Raw genomic sequence first — 21,776 nt, forward strand, 5'->3', positions numbered from 1 at the left:
CCCTTAACTTGGTTAATGATCATGGACCATTCATTTCTTGACTGCCAGTGGCAGAAATGGTTTTTGAAATATTAACTTCTGCCCCATGGGAATGACACTTAGCCCATCACATTTAATTTTTGACCTTCACTGAGCAGCACGATCCTAATCCCTTGATTTTATAATCTTAACTAGGAAACATTAAAATATGGATTGACTCCAGTTGGCACGAATCTTTATGTTCTTTTCACTAAAAAAGCTATAAATTCAATGGTTGACCTTTTATTTCCAGGTCACAAATGACACCCACTCAGTTTTGTCCGTTCACACAGGATTTATGTTAGGGTCTACAGGTATAAGCCATGAAAGTTGAACTTTAATGAAATGTCTTTCAAAGATGTGCACTTAACCAAAAATTCCTCACAAAAAAATTAGCAGGTGGCCTTTTAAAAACAGCCATTATGTCCTCAGGTTCATTGCTGGCCTCCACTAAGTTTATTTTTCACTTGTAATAAGTTTCTCCTAATATCATTTTTCAGGGGGTACAAATTATGCTTGTGTTTGGGATGACAAGAATACCTTAGTTCCCAATTTAGGCTTCTAACCTGAAAGATTTCTGAGATGCTCTCTTTCCCATAACCACAATTCATCTCTCTCCAGTTGAAAAATGTTCCTTGTCCTTTTCACAAAATCAATCGTATTGATGGGAGGCATTCCGTGTTGTCAATCAGGGAAATGTGATTTGATGAGACCCCAAAGCAGCGAGATAGGGAGAGGAATACCAAACCTGCTCAGGTCCACACCATCGGAGTGAGATCAATGTTTCCCATAATACTCATCCTGTCATGTGGCACCCTGTCACAATTAATAATGTAGAAGGAGCTGATTAACTTAAGTAAAGTGCTCTCTGCTGTGTAAACACATAAAGATCTATGAGGAAAAAAAAGGCGGGGGAGGGGGCAGGAGAGAACAAAACGTCATTTTTATTTTTCATGTGTACACGTTCTCACTTTCTATTCTTCTCTTGTAACAATTACTGTACCAGCCACTCTGGCAGAGTCAATAAATTGATCTGGGTCTTGATGCAGCAGCAAGGCAGACTAATCTGATACACCATTATCTACACTGGAGAGTGTGGGGGCTTGGGGGTGCACTCAGGTAACACAGGGCAAAGGGAAGGAAGTAAAGGCCAGCCAGCCTTACTCTAGATAGGTAATTAATGTTCACTGTGGAGCTTCTGGACTAGATGGATGCATATGTAGCAGGTGTGTGTGTGTGTGTGTGTGCGCATGCATGTTAGGAATGGACAGAAAACGAAGCCTTCACCTTGGCTAAAGGATGCAGCCTAAGTAATACTGTATGCACCACTTATTTAAGTCCCTGCGGTATTTCAGTCACTCATACCAATCTGCAATTCAATGAGGATCACCACCCCATTAGAACTAATCATGTCAGCTGTGTATCTGACAAAATAAACATTCAGAAACTGTGCTCCTAGGTTCAGAACTTGTTTTTGCACTGGGATTTTTTTTTCCTTCCCTCCCTTATCTAGTATAAAATTTAATCTTTTTTTAATATGAAATTATAAGACACACAGAAGCTCTCCGTATGGATTCCTCGGTGTATTTGTCCTTACAACGAGAAACTGGCGACGTTAGTTGAACTTTAACTTGCTCCTTGGGAGTACACTAAGTATGATCTTAATACATAAATATCATTCCACTGGGTAATGAGAGAATTAATGGCACAACTTAAGGAAAATGGACACGGGAGGATGCGGTGAGAAGAGATTCAGCTCAGGGAGAACATTACCAGATTACCTCCGGGGTGCTCATCACATTACCATTTCTGTTTCTTCTTTGTGGTCACAGGCCTCTTGTCCTAAAGATAAATGAGCAGCGCCCTGCCTCCAGTGCTCACAGAGGTTCCCTCCTGAGGGCTGAAAAGGCAGCACCACACACTGGCTGGGCAGGGTGCTGAGGGCTTTTCATCCTAACTAGACTGAGCCTTTACATAACTCTAAGTGGAATGCAGGCATTCATTTATAATTTTATAGATGTGACATCTGAGGGTCAGAAAGGCTAAAAATTATTCCAACGTCACATACTGAGATCAAACTCAGGTCTGTCTCCCTCCAAAGCTTCTATTTTTTCCACTATATTGTGCTGCCCAGAAGAGGAAGGTACCTCATGACCACAGGTCTCAATGCTACTACTGCCTGTAAAATCCTGTATCTCAGGAGGATTGAACCAAGCAAGGCAGAGGTTTCTTCACATATAGAGATCCCACTGTGCCCATCACCTGCTTCCCATCTCCCACAGAATAAAGTCCAAGTGCTTTACTACCCCTGGAAAAAGGTATGTATTTATTCACGACTAGACCCTGATCTAATGTTTCTGCCGTCTACTGTAAACTGACAGACACACCAAACAGAATAGGGTTCTTCAGACACACACTGCTGTTCCTTTGCATGCACTGTTCCTCCTGCCTGGTCTGGAATGTTCTCCCCACCAAGTATATCTGTCTCCTTCAAAACCACTCATGTGTCTTCTCCTCTGGCATATCTTCCATGAGCTCCATGCTTCTCCCCAGAGTTAGTTACTGACTCTTCTGTATGGATTATACCTATTTCAACTACTTCATCGATCACATCTTAATTTATTTACTTTTCTTTCTGTGAGCTATGTATGGCAGGGATTGAATAATGTACATCTTTAGCCTCCCTTCCAGCTTAGTATGGTGCCAGGAACATAGTAGGTGCTCAATAAATTCTGGCTTCTTTCTCCTCCCTAAGATCAATCATGCAGCTGGCGGGTGGGAGAGATGAGCTAGGAATCCAGGTATTTTGACTCCTTGTCCAGGGTTTCTCTGTGTACCAAGACGTAGAAAAACTCCTACTCCAGGGTTTCTCTGTGTACCAAGACCATAGGTCCCTCCTATGGTCAGTTCCCTTACTAGACCTACTATGTTATTCTTCTATCCCCCTAGTACCACTCCTTCCCCATATATGCACAGACACACTGCCAGGGACCAGTGGAAGGAAGACTGTGCTTGAGAGGGGCAGAAGCTGTATGTCATGAGGGCTGGCCTTATGCTTCCCTTCACTAGTCAAGGCAACAGGAGATATACAGCATAGTCCAGCCCTGGAGGGCAGCAAAGGGTGCTTCCCACATTATTAAGGCAGCACTGTGAGGGTCCGAGGTTGCCCTGTGCTGAGAACAACTGTGCCTGGTGGCATCCCCATTATCTCAACACACTCAGACTCTGAGGAAGGAGGGTGTTGAGGGTGAGAAACACAGGGCCAGAAGAGCCTGTCCTAACCCAGTGTCCCTGCTCCAAGACAAGGGATCCGGCTTATCACAAGCTCATGTGACTCATTAGTTAAATGTGTAAAGTGTTTGGAAAGTGAAAAGCCAATTAGAAGTGCTAAGTTATTTCATCTCTGCTGTAAAGGAAGCAATGTGAGACCTTAACAAAAATTCTCATGCAAATATTTTGGGGGAGGTGTGTGCTGTGGAATGTAACTCAATGAACAGACTCAATAGAAAGGCTATATCCCAAAAAGACAGGGCACAGATCAAAGAATGTGCCTAAGTCCTCAATAAACAAACAGGAAGGTAAGCAGGTGGGTGTGAGAAAAGTGGACAGGAAGAATCACTGAGACCTCGTGTGAGATCTTTGATGGATCTCACATTAGACAGCAAGCTCTGGGCTTGAAACTGTGTGTGTCAGTGGAACTTTCAAGGCCTTAGACTCATTAGAAGCCCTGGGAAAGCCTAGGTCCAAAAGGATTCCTAATGCTGAATCCTTTCCTCATGTGAACAGTCATTATTTAGAGTGTAGAAATATTCGGTAAGGCCAATTTCTTGGGCATAGGATTTTCACAAGCAAGGACTTTGTGGACAGTGAGAACACCACCTGTATTGCGTTCTCTCCTCAAAGTTCATGCAGCAGGGCCAGTCAACTCATTTTCCTGTTCTCTGAACTTGTGTTGACTCAAGCTCTGCAAAACCAGGCTCTTTTCCTTTGCAAAGGAAGCATCTGGTTCCAAGTCATAAAAGAGAAACCCAGAACCTATTGCTGCCTGTTTGGTAAGCACTCTGGAGGGCACCCAGGGGGCATTGTTTCACAGAGCTCCCCTGCAACCACAAAGGCACATATCCTCCAACTCAGCCTTTTCAGAGTCCATGTTTAACCAGCACACGGTGACGCAGCCCCATGGGAGCTGGTCTGCACAAAACGCCAGGACTTCTGCCCAAATCCTGGACCTCAAACAGAGGCTGAAAAGAAATGACCTCTGCACAGTCACGCACATAGCATCTACATCTCCTAAACACATAGGGAGTGTGTGGAGGAAAGGCAGAATAATAAGCCAAGCATTCAGAGACAAGAGGGTCAAGTGCAACTACTGGAGTTGAAAAGTGCATGAAACCTATCAGGGAATAGGAAAAAAGAATATGGCAGATCCTATTAACAGTCTATCCACTATCTATTGCGCCTTCTTCCTTGGGACAATTTTGCTTAGAGAGGCAAATGTGACTGGTCCTAGGCGACGGGTCATGATTTGAGCCAATCAAGATAATCTTCTGCTGGTTTTCTCAGCATCCTTTGCAGCTAGAGATTAAAATGTGACCCAGATTTAGCCAATGAGACCTACAAAGAAATTTGCTAGCAGGGTGCAGAGGAGGAATAGTAGGGCCTTTCCCCTGATATTAGAGGAAAAATAAGGTATGATATAACTATGCTATTTGGAGCTGCAGCAGCCATCTTGCCATCAGAGGCTCTAAGCATGAGGCTGAAGAGGCAGCATACTGAGGAAGACAGAGCAGAATCTTAGGAACGGCATGGGTTCCTGCTGGCCTCGTGCAGCGCTGAAACAATGCCAACAACCACTCACTCACAGATTTCTTGTTATGTGAGGAAAATAATCCTGACTGGCTTAAACCACACTTCATTGGGGTTTCTTCTATGAGGTAGATACTATTATTGCCTTCATTTCACAGATGAGGAAGCTGAATTTTAAAGGGTAAGATACACAAGATCACTGAGATAAATGGCACAGCCAGGATGTCAGAACAGGTCTGTCCTACTCCTTGAATCATGACTTTTCCTCCTGTTCCCCCAGAGAAACCTGGTGAGTATCCAGTACATTTCCCTTAGTACCCTGGAATGTCACTGATCAGAAGCATTGTTATGGAGACCCATCTAAAAGCTAGAAATGTTGATGGCATTTCTGCACTTGGCACTATGGTTTTCTAAGTTCCATGCATGGCTATCATCAACTTTTGATCTAGTTCCTGTCAGTTCTGTCCACCAACTCACAACTCCTTTTTCCAACCCTTTTCCTGACATCATTTTCTGTCCCCCTTTTCCCACAGTTCCAAGTGCTAATTTAATGGATAGCAGATTTTTGGTCTATTCCCTTCCTCTCCCATACAATGTAAAATTTCCTGTGAAATCTCTTTTTTACCTTCCCCTTCTCTATTGCCACTGTTCTCATTTTAATATTAAAAAAAAGGAAGCAAGAAGAGAAGCAATATTTACTGAGCACCTACTGTGTGCCAGATACTATGGTAGAGACCTTAATTATTACAATAATCATCAATTCGTTTCAACTAAGAAGATCCCCCAAATCTTTGTGGAGCAAAGGTGACAGGAAGAATAGGAACTGAGAGAAAAGGTGACCAGTATCTAGAATTAATGGCTCGAACTTTGTCCAGAAGTGAAGTTTGTGGCCAAGGATGTCTACGACACGCTGCCAAATTAAAACTTGAAAGACAAAGACTCTGTTTATTGAAAAATTTATTTTAAGAGTGTCTCATAGCCTGTCAGTGAGTCAGCCGCCAAGTGTATGTGAAGAGAATGTGTCAAGAACTTACAGGTTGGTGTGGGAGCTGGGGAAGCTGGGACGATTCACTCCTGCCCACAGTAGTATGGAGGGAGGGGAAGCAGATTGCATGAGTAACTCATCTCTGCGAGGTGTTGCTTACTATTCAACACCTGCTACTGGAGCTGAGAACATACGAGAAAAAATGACCAGGCACCACCTCGATTTAGGTACCTCCTTTCCCTTTAGATTCTGAGGGGTGCATTTACTTCCTGCCAGTCCTTACCACTCTCAGAGACATTGTCTCCCCTTGGGAAGGCCCTTCTCAGGCACAATTTAGCGTAAGGGAAGCAATGGTACACTTAGGCTGCTGCCTGTACAAGGGAAGAATAGCTGTGCCCAATTTAAACAGGCTTTTGGGCACCTGTAAGGTTGATGCTCAGTGGAACAACCTACAGGGTTAGGATCTTGCAGTGGGTAGTAGGAGGCTTCCTAATTTGCTAGACGGTTGCTTTTGGTAAGTAGGTTCTGACCATAGAGCAGCAGGTGCTGAATGGCTTATACACAAGTCCTTCCTTCATAGGACACGTGGAATCAGAAGTGGGTTTGTGTCCTGACTCTACTGACCTCTGGATATGTGGTTCTGGGAAAGTCACTTCCCCTCTTTAAACCTCAGTTTTTTTAAACCTATACAGTGGGGATAACAATAATAACAATAGCTCTGCCTACTTCAAAGTGTAACTCTTATAATCAAATGAGAAAATACTTTGTAATCCAGAAAATAAGAGTTTAGTTATTAACCAAACAATGAAAGCTATCATTTGTTAGGTATTCATTAGGTGTTAAACACTTTTTTTACACTAACAGAATTTAAGACCCAAAACCATAAGGGGGTGTGTGTGTGTGAGTGTATATACACACACACATTTATTTCTCACTATTTTCACTATTTTACAGTTAAAAAACTAGGCTAGATAAATTGAATTACTGTGAAAAAAAAGAGAAACCAACAACAACAAAAATAAAACACACAGAATGCTTCTAAGTGATGGAATAAAGCTTCAACTAAAATCTGAAAATAAAGGAGTTATCTTAGCTGCTCTGCTATCTAGTCTCTGGACAAAGGCTAGCTGTTCCCACAGATGCAGACTAATATCATTAGTAAAGGTCTTCTTCCCAGGCAGGATGAGAGAATGAATTCAGTCTTGGTTTTACAGAGACATGAACTAACAGGAGACTGGGGCAGATCTTCAGAAGAACAAAGTTCAGCACAGTCCCACTGGAGCCAGGGAGCACTGGAACTAACTTCAAGCCTTCTGATTCCTTGATATAAGAGTGTGAGTCAATCTTAGACTCTTTTAAAGAGAAAATGGTCAGTAACCTTTCACTACAAACAACTGGGGATGCAGATAAGTATTTGTGAAAAACAGAAGTTCTGGAGACTGGTTCAAATCTCAGCTACTTCAATTACCATGGGACAAATGTACTCTTCTGAAACTTCGGTTTCCTCATCTGTAAAATGGAGATGTAGCACCTTAGAGGGCTCTCGAGTACTGCAGCGAGTGTAGGCACAGAACCTAGCATGCACGGGTGCTGTAGAATATTCATTTGGCCAATAAGACTGTTAACTTGGCTCAAAGTCAGGAGAAAGTGGAATTTTATCTGCCATTCCTCTCTAATCTTGGGAGTTTGCAGCTGTGAGGGCTTGAAACTGAAATGCTCAAATCCACTTCTAATTATAAGATGAGGTAGGGTTGCAGGGTGGGATATATATATGTGTATATATATCTCTGTATATATATGTATATATATATGTGTGTATATATATGTGTGTACGTGTGTGTGTGTGTATATATATATATATATATATTTTTCCCTCTAAGGAAATCTGAGTTTCTTGTCTTTGTAACTCTCCAGCTGCTCCTTGAACTTCTGTGTGGTAACTAACCTTCTACACTCAGGCAGCTCCTGTCAGGGTGGGCAGGAGCCCGGGAATGGCGTCAGCTAACTGAAATGCAATCTCAAGTGAGCTTGGGTAGGCAAGTGAGGATGTACCACCAGGAGGAGGTGTTTCTTGGAAATGAGGGGTGAAGGGGTTTCTGGCTGAGCCTTGTGCAGCAGTAAAGGAGTCTAATTTTATCTGGTCCAGGGAAGACAGAACTGAACATGTCTCTTATTGGGATGGGTTAGAACACGATCTACCATCTGATTGGCAAAAATTAAAAGTAGGGAAAAGTGTACAAGAACCATATCATTAGGCCCAAGCTAGACAAGGACAAGGACAGAAAAACTATCCAGCCTCTTCTGCTGCTTCCACTCTTTGGAAAGTTCCTATACCCAACTCTGTTGTCTTAAAGCCTCTTAGACAAATCTTTATAGTACTGCGATTACACTGTATTGATGTTGGTGTTGTCATTACCATTATTTCTTCACATTTGTTTCCTCTGCTAGACTTTGAACAACTCGAGGAGAGTTTTTATTCCCTGTACTTTGTAGGTGTTGAGGCTCTATTAAGCAATTAAGTAAACACTAAATGATTGAAGAAAGGAACTTATGAAGAGTTCCACAGATGGTCTTAGCTTTGGTTTCTCAGGTAGAGCTTCAGGAATATGACACACAGAATGGCAACAGCTCAAAATGCTCTCCATGATCTCCACCTCTCCCATTCTGGGTGCACCCCCACCAGAGGCAGACAACGGGTGTCATGCCCATAATTTAGCTATGCAGAGACCTCTCCAGATCAGCCAGCTTCCAGCACAGTGAAGTGTGTGGCTTGTGCATACATTTGTAAATTTCATGAGGCAAAGGCAATCACACTGCTTGCAAGTCAGGCAGCTAAATGATTTATTAAGCAAAGGTTATAGCACCTGTGCCTTTTTGTCAACAAATCAGGCCCGTGCCATGCCAAGTGATTCTTCTAATAGTCCAAATGGTAATTTGGTTTTAAATAGCATTTTGGATACCATGATTCTGTTGATGCAAAACAGTGATAGATTTGGGTGGTAAGGAGGAAATGCCTGTTTTTAATATTGTTTGCACCCATTTTTCATTTTAAAGAATTAGTCCTCATTGGAGTTCTGTAGGTTAAGCATTTTATTTAAACCTTTTGATTAAACTAGAACCTGTATCAAAATGAGTTCTTTGCTCAGTCCCCTTGTGTGGAAACTGGTATTTCTATTTATTACCTGATGATGAAATATTAACTTTTTTTTCTTTAAGTAAATGCCTCCTCTTATTGGTTCTCATTTTCAGGGATCAGATTAAGTTATGGGATGCAATTGAAATGGCCATTGGCTTTCTGCTATTTGAAACAATGGCAGGTTCCCTATCATTACATTATACCATTCGGTGGGCATGCAGGGCACGTTAATAGTGTCTAAAGTGAAGTAAATACTGTATGCCCCAGAGACCTTTCTATATGTTAATATCAGCTGTCACGGGACAACGTTGAAAAATAAGAGATTCAAGGTGGGACAAGTGGCCACAGTTTCTCAGTATTGATGGGTGTTCTAAAGGCTGTAGGGAGGTGGCCACCTCTCATCTCAGTGATCAGTTACAATATGGAGAAGGAGGAAAAAATGAGGGGCAAATGATGGTAGCAGAGGTAGCAGACAAGTGAGGTGGAAGAATGGGACAGATAACTCGGCAGGAATCTTCGAACAAAGCCGAAAGCCAGGGCCAGATATACAATGCAATTGGAAGGCAGTTTGAAAGAAAACTAGCTCAAGGCAAGGCTAAAGAGAAGGCAATTCTGCTTCAGTCAAGGGAGGAATTCTCTGGAGAAAAAAACAGACTACAAGGGAAAGAGGAGGAAAAATGGCTTTCAATTATCCACGTTATCTTTCCCCACCAATCATTACAGATGATGAATAGATGCAATAAAAGCCAATATTCAATTTTTCCAGTTTACATGGAAAGAAGGCCATAATATATTGTTAAGGGGAAGAAACAGCAGGCTACCAAACAGCATATATAATATGATCTCACTTTTTGCAATATATTTGTATGCACAGAAACACTCTGGATAGATTTATACAGAAATGTTAACAGTAGGACTACAAGTGATTTTTATTATTTTTCTCATCTGTATTTTCCACAATTAACATGTATTATGAATATAATAAGGAAAAGTCATATTTTTAAAGTTCTTTCTGAACCATTTAGACTCAGCCAATGTATGCAGAGTACCCACTATGTGCTGGGCATGATAATTAGTGCTTTTCTGAGCAGTCAGCACACAATTACTCTGATCAACAGTCCACTTGCTCTGACTGTTTTACAGAATTTTTTACTCCTAAGAGGTGAAAAGGACTTTAGAACTTTTTTAATGATCACGTTTTAAAAATTGTGGTGAAATACACACAATGTAACATTTACCATCTTAACCATTTTTGAGTGTACAGTTCAGTGGGATTTGGTATGTTCACATTGTCGTGCAAACATCACCAACATCCATCTCCATAACTCTTTTCATCTCGCAAAGCTGAAACTCTGTACCCCTTTAACACTAACTCACCATTCTGCCCTTCCCCTAACCCCTGGCAGCCACTACTCTACTTTGCATTTCTATGAATTTGACTACTCTAGGTACCTCACATCCGTAGAATCATACAGTATTTATTTTGTTGTGACTGGCTTATTTCACTGAGCAGAAGGTCTTCAAGATTCATCCACGTTGTGGCATATGTCAGAATTTCCTTCCTTTTAAAGGCTGAGTAATATTCCATTCTATGTATAGACCACATTTTGTTTAACCAATTCATCTGTCAATGGACACTTGGGTTGCTTCCACCTTTTGGCTATTGTGGAGAATGCTGCTACAACCACAAGTGAACAAATATCTCTTTGAAACTTTGCTTTCCATTTTTGGGGGTATACGCTAAAGATTATATTTTAATGCAGTCTTAGGGACAAAAGCAGGGACTCCACCAGTAGTATCCCTGAGAAGTGAGCATCAGTTGCTGTTGGAATATCCCCAGGGAAAAGAGCTCACCAGCTCATAAGGCAGTAACATAATACAGTGGTTAGAGAGCACAGGCCTTGCTGTCAGACAGAACTGGGTGCAAATTCTTGCTCCACTCCTGACTATATTGTATGGCCTTGGGAAAATCAACAATCTCCTTAGTCTCAGCTTCCACATCTATAAAGTAGAGCTCTATCCTATTAGGTGACTATAAAGATTAGGTGCATCACATACTTGATGGATTTAGTACACAGAAAATGCCCAGTAGAAGCTATATACAATCAAATAACTCTTTTTCTTAAAAAAGATCTTATGATAGTCTGAAGCTGCCTACTTATAATGTCTGCCTTGGTTCAATTTCTACCCACTTGAAAAAACAGAGACCCCATCAGTTCTATCTTCTACAGGATGATGCTTCAGGCATTTTAAGAGATTTCCACTGGACACTGGCCTTTGGGAGCAGAAAGCCCATTTTATTTTGCATCTGTTTATTAGAAAGCTTAAGTATCTGCTTGGGTGACTCTTCAATTCTTATTTCTCCATCGGTAGAAAGCAAAATTTTGTTTTCCCAGATAACTTTTCCTGTAATTCAATTAATATAAATGTCATGCTTTGTAACAAGGGTATCAATATAGAAAAACACAAGTTTGCCTAGGAAATCTGCCGACCATGTTCTAATTATGTTTTTAAAAATTCTTGTCAAAAATTCCTCTTCTGAACTAATGTCCTCTTGAAAGGGAACTTATTTTTTAAGGTATATTATTATTTTTATTATCTATATCTATGTATATCTAACACTTTAAGTGGTCCCAGAAAATAGTTCCTCATTTAAGGAAAGAGTTAATATATATACCTTAAAATTAAAATATTTAGAACACAAAATTTTTACCTCAAGATATCTTTTTTTGGGGGAAAAATGACAACTCCATTAACATAGTTTCCCATTAGACAATTGGGAATGACTTTCTTCAAGCCAAATGTGGCAGGTGTCACTATGGTAAGAAACATTTAAGCTGTTGTCCCCATGACGCCAAATATTTAACAGAAACCAAAAAAAAAAAAAAAAAAAATTCAGTTCCAGATGCCAATATTGGGCCTACATGACATCATTCATCCAGATGCGTGGAAAATCTGGATTTTTAAGAATTGAATTTTTGTGGTCAGCATTACGAAAACTCAGATTCTGGGTTAAGTAAGGCATTTGTGAAGGAAAGCCACAGTGGCATATAATACATTTTGATTATAAAGAAATAAATTGAAAAGAACACAGCATACAATTTCAGGGCTGTGAATCACAGCTTATATAAAAAATACTATGTAAAATACAAACAGGACATTTCAAAGCTGCATTTTAAAGGCTCTTAATGAAGCAACTTGAGGACATTCGTGCTTTGGGAAAAGCAATCATCCAATATAGAGCCACCATCTCCAGTTCTCCCCCTCTCATTGAACTTGGACACTTACGCCAAATGTACAAAAGTAAATTATGTTCTTCTGTTTTAATGCTTTACAGGTAATTATGCAACTTCAAATTCACCAGAAAAGTGTTTGAATATTTGAAGGTATGGGAGAATAAGCAAATAACTCACAGAATTTTGTGAGAGGTACTGAATAGGAGATTTTAATATCAGACGCCATACGCAGGCCAGTTTAAGAAGAAACAGCAGAGGTGGGAAATTCAAGAGTTAACCTTCTCCCTCCCCTTTTAGCTCCCCCTCTCCTCCCAGCTGCCTTCTCTGCTGATGCTGTACTTTCTGTGACCCTGCTTCAGTGTGAGGAAGGCTTCAGATACAACGCAGTTTAACCTGTGCTGTCGACATAGCAATAAACCAAAGCCCTTTACAGAGGGGGCAAATGGACCCAGGAAGGCAAATCTATCCCATTCATATAGCACCTGGCCATAGTTTTACAAACAGAGGCAAATAGTTATAAATTAGGCATCTGGAGATTCCACACACAGGCATGTGCACAAAATTGCTCCAAGAATGTTTTCAAACACCGCGCTAAGAACCTTACAGAGAAAATACTTTCCTTATGTTAATTATGATAAAATATCGCCATGTTCTAATTAGGAAATCAGAGAGTTTATTTCAAAACGTGAATCTAATTCTATTTCACAAACCTCTAAATGCCTCTACCTATACTAACTTTGAACTTAAAAAGCCTTTTACTGTTTCTCAATATACAGCAGCCATTCCAAAACTTTTCAAAAATATTTCTTCTCCTTGACCTAGACTAGCACAAAACACAACTGTCTATGGGCAGACAAGCTCTGGATGTCTGAGCAGTCCTCTTCTCTCAATCACCTGCTTCAGATATGACTCATACACACCCCTTGCCACCCACCGCACCTTGCTCCCCAGTGGTCAGCAGTAACCACTAACAAACACGTCTTATTTCTGGACCAACACCAGCAACTTAATAGGGCTCATATACCCTTTTCTCCCTCTTTCTTTTAGAAAGCTTGCCAGGTTCCTGGGGACCCTCTAATGAATACAGAGGAGTGGCTGGTCCCTCCATGCCCAGCATGCACTCTGATGTCACTGGCAACCAGATATTACTTTCAGGTTCTGTAGGGGCCTGCTTCTGTCTGCTTGCATTTAGAGGACCATGAATTCCTAAAAGAGGGAACACACCCTAGCTAACACTGGGAAACCTTTTTGTGCCATAGCTAAAACAGTTCTTCTTCTACCCACTCAATACAAGAAGCAAAAATTGCAGGCAAAATTTTCTGTGATTTCTGAGAACACATGGAAATGTGGCTGGTGGGATCAGGAGGAAAGGGAAGACTGGACAGGGTCTGGAAAATGTGGCCTTTTGTGCCAAAAGACAAGTTAAAATGCACCTGATGAATAATACAAGCTGCACCACATACAGAAAAGATGAGAGCGGCCCACCTGTGTCTGTTGAGGGATATTTACAAAGCTTGGATCCCGTGGTCCAACACTGACGAATCGGTTTGCGGGGGAGGTGCTGGGTGTCGAGTAGGCTGTGAAGGGAAGGGACACATGCGTTCAGGAAGCGGCACGAGATTGCACACACAAACAACACCAAAACACACAGTCTTCGAGCCGACGCAGCTGATTAACAAGGAAATGTGCAAACACTGTAGCTAGCAAAGGGGTCTGGCTAGCAAGGGCATTTCAGACAGTCAAAAAACGGGGAAGAGGGATTGGCTTCCAAAGACTGTTGGGATAAAATGATGTCAAACTAATGCTCAGATGAGCTATTTTCTCCTTCTACCATACAAATTAGAACATGCAGGACATTTGCAAAGTATACTTTCTGAGTTAAACATGAGCTCTGGAGTCAGAAAGAGATATCCTATTCTTTAGAGCAGAGGGAAAAAGAAATTAGGTAGGAAGGGGAGGAAAGCAGTTCATTTTACAAGCTTGCTTTTCACACCGTTACACTCTTAAAAAATCATGAAATGGTCCTGTGCCTCTACAGCTAGAGATCGAAGAGGAATCTTTATAGAAGGAACTAATGGGTTCTCCAGGAAGGAGATAGAAAACCATTCAGAATAAGCTGTCTTTATAGGCCCTGTAGTGTCTAGAATCTTTATGATGCACAAAATATGCTTTTCATATTAACATTTGTAGTCTTCCCATCCTAGAACCTTTCTGTTCAGGCATAAACTATCAAGACCCTTTATCAACTAAGATATCACACTGGAACCTCAGGTACCACACTTCAGTTTACTATCTCTTCTTGGTTCATGGAAGTTTTGTTGTTGGTTTTCGTATCTGTACTTAAGAGCTTCTTTCTACTTTAATGGGAAAAAATTCAGTGGCTTTGTTGTTTCACTGGCTCATAAATCCAAAGGTACATTTTGTTTTTTGGTGTCCTGCAATTCACTTCTTTATCATCACCTCCAAGGATTTGTTCACATTCTTCCTCTGTACTAGAATCTTTAGACTGTTACTCAAAAATTTCAAATGTCTTAACAATAATGAAAAAGGCCTAAGGTTTTTAAACTAACTCCAGACACACATCATCTAAGAAACAATCTAGGTTTTTAAGCTAACTCTAGACAAACACCATCTAAGAAACAATCAGGATATGCAACTTTTTAAAACACAGATAATTGAGGGCATGATATCAAATTCCTGCCAGATTTTTTTTTTCCTTATTGACATCATCTGCTCCTCTTACTCTGGCTTTCTGTTTTACAGAAAATTGCTCATACTTCTTGTTTCTCTCATTAAACAAATCTAGGGATAAAATTTCCACCATCTGGCCCAGACCCTGTTGGTTGTCTTTGGTAAGAGCTAAGCCACCCAAACAGATCTGCAACGGTCACATGGATGTGGACATGGCTGTGTTAAAACGGCACTGAACAGAGGCTGAGCATGAGGGTCCCTGATGTCTCTTAAATAAGAAACTTTCTGTGGTAATAGTATTTGTTTTAGGAGGATCTATTCAGTAATGACTTTATTTAAAATGATCTAAATGTATGATATGTCATACTGTCTAGCAATGTAAATCTACTGATTTTGTCTCTAGCCCATGCTATGCCAGACTAATTTGAACAGATTTGAGAAATACCTCTGCCTTTAGCCATTCTGCCTGTACCTCTCACTTACTGGTATGGGGGTAATTTAATTTTTTTAAAAGCTCAGTAAAATAATCTATATTAAGTGTACCATTCACCCCATGGCTTTACTTTGATATGCTTTGAGAAACAGCAACATAAAGTTTTTATATTGAAAAGGAGAGACTATAATTATCTGATAGTGTGTTCCCCTGCTCTTACAGCACAAAGAGGATGTGGGAGGGATAAAAAGGAAGCTAGGAGGTGAAATAACCTGTTGAACCTGTTAGTGGTTAGGGAAAAAAGTGTTCTTTCACACATGAATAGGTAGGTAGGTTGAGAAGGAACAAAAAGGAATGAAGGGTATATTAAGGTATGAAGTCTATGAGTGATTGATGACAGACGCTGAAACGTGAGTCCATGTTTGATGGCCCTGATAGAACAGTGTGCACTTGCCTGCTGCTCATCATAGACACACAGCAGGATTTCCTATGACATTCTTACCATACTGGGGACATCCAAAACAAGCATGCTAACTGATCCCAACACAGAAGCCATTCTGGGGGTTGGGGGGGGGTGTCATTTTTTGTGAAGATAGCTTCACTATAGCAAGCTTGCTAAATCTGGAAAGGTATTTATATTATATCCCATCATCTATTTTTGCTTAACCTCAATTTCTCCATTTGAAAGATTTAGCATACAAATACTTTAGCTACACAAAATTTCTATGAGGCCAACAATCAGATATTTTCTCTTCTTCAATCATGGGACAAAACTTGCAGTCTTAGTTTCAGAGCATCCCAGAAGGCCTTTCATGCTATCAAAGCCTACCAGAGCTTCTAGAAATTTGATTCTAGTTCTTTAAGAAAAAGAACAATGGTAAGAGAGGTGCTAGGGGGTTTGCATTTATATATATATATATATATATATATATATATATATATATATATTCATATATAACAGCTACAAAAGTCTACTAGTCTTTGAGTACTCAAGTGAAAGAATGGGACAAATGGTGCCCAGGCAAGTTTATTCCATAGAAAGCTAGCTTCTGGGAAAAGGACACAGGGAAAATAAAGGAAGGAAGAAAGAAATTCTGACTCATCTTCCATTATTCTAGCAGGGCGGTTACCTATAACAGGATATAGTCCCAAAAATGATATAAGTTGAATTTGATTTTCCTACAGAAACAATTGGATAAGGGAATTACACTGTTGAATAAAACCTTAATTGAAACTTTTTGTTAAAACAACCACATTTACCATAGTGAATCAATTATACATGCACAGTGAAGAGCTTACAATGTGAATATAAAATCAAGCAAAGGGGCAATAAGGTAATTAATTACATACAACTGTGTATACTATGATATTATATCATATTCATATCTTTCTTAATTAAAATTCTTGCCTTATTTACAACAGCAATAATCAAAGCTGTAGGTAGAACTATGAAAAATAATAAAATCCAGAAAATAGTTTTCTGGGGAGATTATTGTAGGACATTTTTGGGAATTCTGGAGGGGAGGTTCAGAAGTACTTGATGACTTACTGATAAAGTCAACAGGGAAACCAACTTGGCTACCTAATCTTATTATAAGAATCCTTCTGGCAAACATGACTATTAGAAATCAAATCATTGATTATTTGGCTGCTTCTGAAACAGAAAGTGTTTGCTTTTTTTTAGCAGCCATTTTACCTATATTAGCAATAGCGCTATGAACCATTTTCCTAACATTAAAGAATGTTCCTATAAGAAGCTTCTGGCAAGCTCTCATTTGCACTAATCTGACCATATTTTCTCTCTCTCTCTAATGTATTTCTTCACATTATCCAAGAGTCTTAGTTTGGCCTGCACTACAGCAGTAAGTTTCAAAATCCCAAACCAGAATTTGATCCTATATCCAGAAAATTTGCATTCTTTCTGTGTTACCCCCTTATGGTAGGCATTGCTAATTATATAATCCTTCACTTAGACAATACCGGTCCTGCCTCCCTAAGATCAGTCGGGGAATGGCTCAAGAACAGTTCTCTCTTTATGAACAATAGTTTGACAGGGCCTCTGAGGATGCTAGGAATTATCTCTAGGGGCATTGTGGGGTACATGGACATGAGGGAGTGGGGTGGAGAGGGTTAGTAGGGGAATCATCCATCAGTACTGCTCTTTTTTTTTTTTTTTTTAAATAGAGACGGGGGTCTCGCCATGTTGCTCAGGCTGGTCTCAAACTCTTGGGCTCAGGCAATCCTCTCGCCTCGGCCTCCCAAGGTGCTGGGACCAAGCACTGCTGTTTATCATGGCGGATGTCCCTGAGAGGACTGAACCGCCTCTACGTCCTCAGAAATGAATGTGGCTTACTGACTGCTAGCCAAACAAATTCCAGTTTTTGTTGTTCCTGTGGTAGGTTTCCTTTTTTCTTTTTCCAAATGGGAAGGTATAAGGGATATATCTGCAAAAACGAACCATGGCATTTCCAGATGAATTAGTTTTGAGTCTGTAATAGCCTTCACTCAACCATTATACCTGAACATGGTGTTGAAAACGTGGTCAAACTGATTTGAGTGGAGATGCTTTCAGCTTGTCTTTGGAAAAAATATGACTGAAGAAGAAGATATTAAGATATTAAAATATTTATGCCAACGTCAGTTGAGGTTTCTTTATTTTTTTGAGATGGAGTCTGGCTCTGTCGCCCAGGCTGGAGTGCAGTGGCAGGAACACAGCTTACTGAAGCCTTGACCTCTTGAGCTCAAATGATTCTTGTATTTCAACTTCCTGAGTAGCTGGGACTACAGACACGTGCCATGATGCCCTTCTAATTTTTAAAATTATTTGTGGAGATGAGGTCTCCCTATGTTGCCCAGGCTGGTCTCAAACTCCTAAGCTCAAGTGATCCTCCCACTTTGGCCTCCCAAAGTGCTGGGATTACAGGCGTGAGCCACCACACTCAGCCAGTTGATGTTTCTTTAAGATAAAAATAATATTAATAAAATTCCCCAAATCTGACAAACTAGAAAATGTGAGTTCACATTGGTTTGTTTTGAAAGCAGGCAGTTAGTTTCAAGGTTTAGTTCAAATTTAGCAATCACTAAAATACATGTAATCACAGAAAGGCAGAAAAGGGAGAAAATTTAGCCAGATTTCTTCCGTGTAAAGGGTAAACCTGAAAGGGGAGCTGCTCTTTGAACAAACACCCCTCCATATACCCACAGGGTGCCCAGAAGGAGGCTAAGTGGCTGGTTTCACCTGAGGCTGACCTACTTGAGTGACAGCCAGCTCCTCTGGCCGCGGCTAGGAGGAAAATGTGAGGCACCTTGGCAGAAAAGATACGGCAGGGTGAGCTTTGAGGTTCTGAATTTACTTCCAGATGCAGGAAGCGATGAGGTACCCTAAACCCTGGCAGCCTGGCCTACAAACTGACATGAAGTTTGAAGAGAAACTGGTCTTCTGTTTTATCAAATACTCCAAATATACGGAAGTAGCAAACATTCACCCCCTCTTCATTCCCTTAAACTCGATCTACCAAGTCTAGCTTCCGCAGTGCATCACAGAGACATTTTAATAGATTCATTTTTTTCTCTCTCTCCAAGAGATATTTCAACACTTGCTACGTGCCAGGCTCTGTACTGAGCACTATGGAGGAAGCAAAGGCGAGTGAGACACACTGCTATCCCCAACATGTTACAGCCTAATGGGGAGAGATAAGTACAGAAGATGGAAACACGAGTGCCTAAAAAGTAATATAAATAAAACTCTGCAGGGTGTAAAGGACAGAAAAGTGACACTGGCAGGAGGAACAGGACAAGCCTTACAGGGGAGATGGAGCGGGCTTCTGGGATGGGCTGTGAAAGATGTGTTGGTTGACAGGTTCCAGTGGACTGAGGCCACCAAGGGCACAGCACAATTGGAGGAACAGAGGCAGGGAACGGAGCTAGCAATTGTGGAGGGAAAGGAGAAAATAGAGAAATTGCAAATTACGTTTTGCCATACAGCAAGGAAAGGTAATATTTTAAGGATCAGGGATCTAAATGTTTGAAAATGACGGGCAAGAAGCCTGTTGAATTTATTTTAAGAGGAGGAAATAATTTACAAAATAAACAGACACCAAATTTCAATTCTAAACACTGTTAAGGCAACTAGACATTCTTCCACTCTAAACCTTTCCCTTCTCATCTCAAATATCAAGATGCACCTTCATGTGTTCCCTCGTTTTCAGAAACTCAGACATATTCATGTGTGGGAGTCTCCCTCTAAAGCTAGTCGAAAATTCAATTTTATTCAAAATAGGCTTACTATATGATTCTACTACCTGCTCAAAATTTGCCAGTTATTAGACAAAAGTAATCAAAACAAGTTCAGGAATATAGACTTAAACAGAACCCTGGGTATTCAAATTGCAATTTTATTAAATGTTTATCAGTGACTCCTGGCAGTAAAGGAAACGTGCCTAAGAAGCATTCAGTTGCAAACTGAAACAAGGAGGTGGCTAAATACCTCATTGAAATAATGTCCCGAATCTTTTAACTGCACTGTCATGCTATTTAAAAAAAAAAAAAGGCCCTGTGAGAAAACTTTCATTTCTAAAAATAATGCAGAAACTGTTAGAAAATATATCGGCTAATTTCTATATGAAACCATTACAACTGAACTCACTTAAAAATTTGAACAGCACTATTTCTTACAAGGTCACAAAAGAAATGCTAGAAAGTATTGGAGTGTTTTTCCTTCAAAGAAATCAATTGGTATCGACAAGTTTACAGGGCCTGGGTTAGTATTAGTAATATCATTAGATAGCTAGAGAAACAGCCTTTTAAAAATCTACAGGCCTTACTTACACATGATCCAATATTCAGAGATTTAGAAACCCCCACATGATGGAATGGATGTTGTAGTTTTTATCCAGATGTTTAGCATCTAGAGGATAACTACACCGAATTTCTATTATTCTGATCACATCTGTACAGCTACCTCGTCCTATTATTTCTGCAAATCTTTTGTCTCTACAAACAAGTTACCAACAGCAACAACAAAAACTCACAACCCTCAGGGCACAGAATAAAAGCCTCCTTATCGCTAGTAATTACAGAACAACATACCCACAAGCTTCTTTCCTGAAAAGCTAATGAATTCTAACTTAAATATATTAGCAATGCTTAACGTGTATGCTAACTATTTGCATGGCATGTCTAAGGTGCCAAGAAGTCACAAAAATCATGAAAAGAAATAGTCTGGCCAGATGGCTTTGCTCTGTTAGTATTTCTGTTTGTATTAAGGATCCTAAGGGCAGTAGGAGGTCAAGCTATATCAGAATTTGGGGTAAAAAGTATAGAAAGGGAGGTGCAAGAGAATTCATTTTATAATGTGCACACAGAGAGGAGACCAGAGTAACCCTTCAACTGGAGACGCTTTGACCTTATGTTACCAAAATCTGTGCAAGAAGAAGGCACTTTACAATGAGTGCAGTGAGTGTTTCCTGTAGCCAATCTTTTTTTTTAGAGACAGGGTCTTATTCTGTCACCCAGGCTGGAGTGGAGTGCAGTGATGTCATCATAGCTCATTGCAGCAAGTGATCTTCCCACCTCAGCTTTTCCGGTAGTTAGGACTACAAGCACGTGCCAAGGTGCCCAGCTAATTTTTTTTACTTTTATTTTTTGTAGAAGTAGGGGTCTCACTATGTTGCTCAGGCTGGTTTGGAACTCCTGGTTTCAAGCAATCTTCCTGCGATGGCCTCCCAAAGTGCTGGGATTACAGGGGCAAGCCACTACACCTGGCTCACAGTCTGTCTGTTTGAACTGCCTGTAACATTCTTTCTCAAAATAGTTTTTAAAGGCTAAGAATACAACTTTGTTTCAGTTCATTTAAATTTATTTCTGATGGCTGATCCAAATTTTATGACTGTCATTTATTTTTATGTGTATGCTGTGTGTTGCTCAATTGACAGAAAATGTTTATTGATCAGAAGCAACCATGTATATGGGTAGGGACAGGTGAAAGTTATATTAAATAGCCACAGGGAATAAACCCTGGATTCGGCTGGGGTTTGCTAAAAAAAGAAACTTAGATCAATATATTGGATTGCTCCCTCTTGAAAGACTTCTGCAGCCTCTCAAAAGACAGTGCAACTCTGGAAATCTACTTCAGGAATTTATCCTCCACAAATACTAATAATACAGATAAAGGTTTATGCTACAAGATGTTCATTACATCATTACTTATAAGAGCAACAAATTGGAACCAACTTATAAGTTAATGCTTCATCCATACATTGGAATATTTTGCAGCCATTAATAATATCTTAAAATAATAATGTAATGTGCTTATAAGACAAAGTAAGAATCATTTACAAAACTGTATAATACACACATACACACATATATCATGATCAATTATGATTAAAATATGCACAGAAAATGACTGGGAAATATGCACAGAGAGTGATTGTCTTTGAAGACTGGGATTATGGATGATTTTTTTTTCTT

The 21,776-nt window shown here is 40.2% G+C and overlaps 1 protein-coding gene across 2 annotated transcripts in view; it reads right to left on the bottom strand.

The window, feature by feature from the left end:
* NFIA (nuclear factor I A) overlaps nucleotides 1–21,776 on the bottom strand; it is a 381,707-nt gene that overhangs the window by 22,495 nt on the left and 337,436 nt on the right. The window contains exon 10 of one of the 2 annotated variants that reach the window (XM_034966283.3): nucleotides 13,667–13,758. The exons of the other annotated variant lie outside the window; for it this stretch is intronic. Coding sequence (XP_034822174.1) covers nucleotides 13,667–13,758 — 92 coding nt within the window. The remainder of the gene's footprint in view (nucleotides 1–13,666; nucleotides 13,759–21,776) is intronic. 2 annotated transcript variants of the gene reach the window in all.

This window comes from Pan paniscus, chromosome 1, assembly GCF_029289425.2.
Source record: "Pan paniscus chromosome 1, NHGRI_mPanPan1-v2.0_pri, whole genome shotgun sequence".
Lineage (NCBI taxonomy): Eukaryota > Metazoa > Chordata > Mammalia > Primates > Hominidae > Pan > Pan paniscus.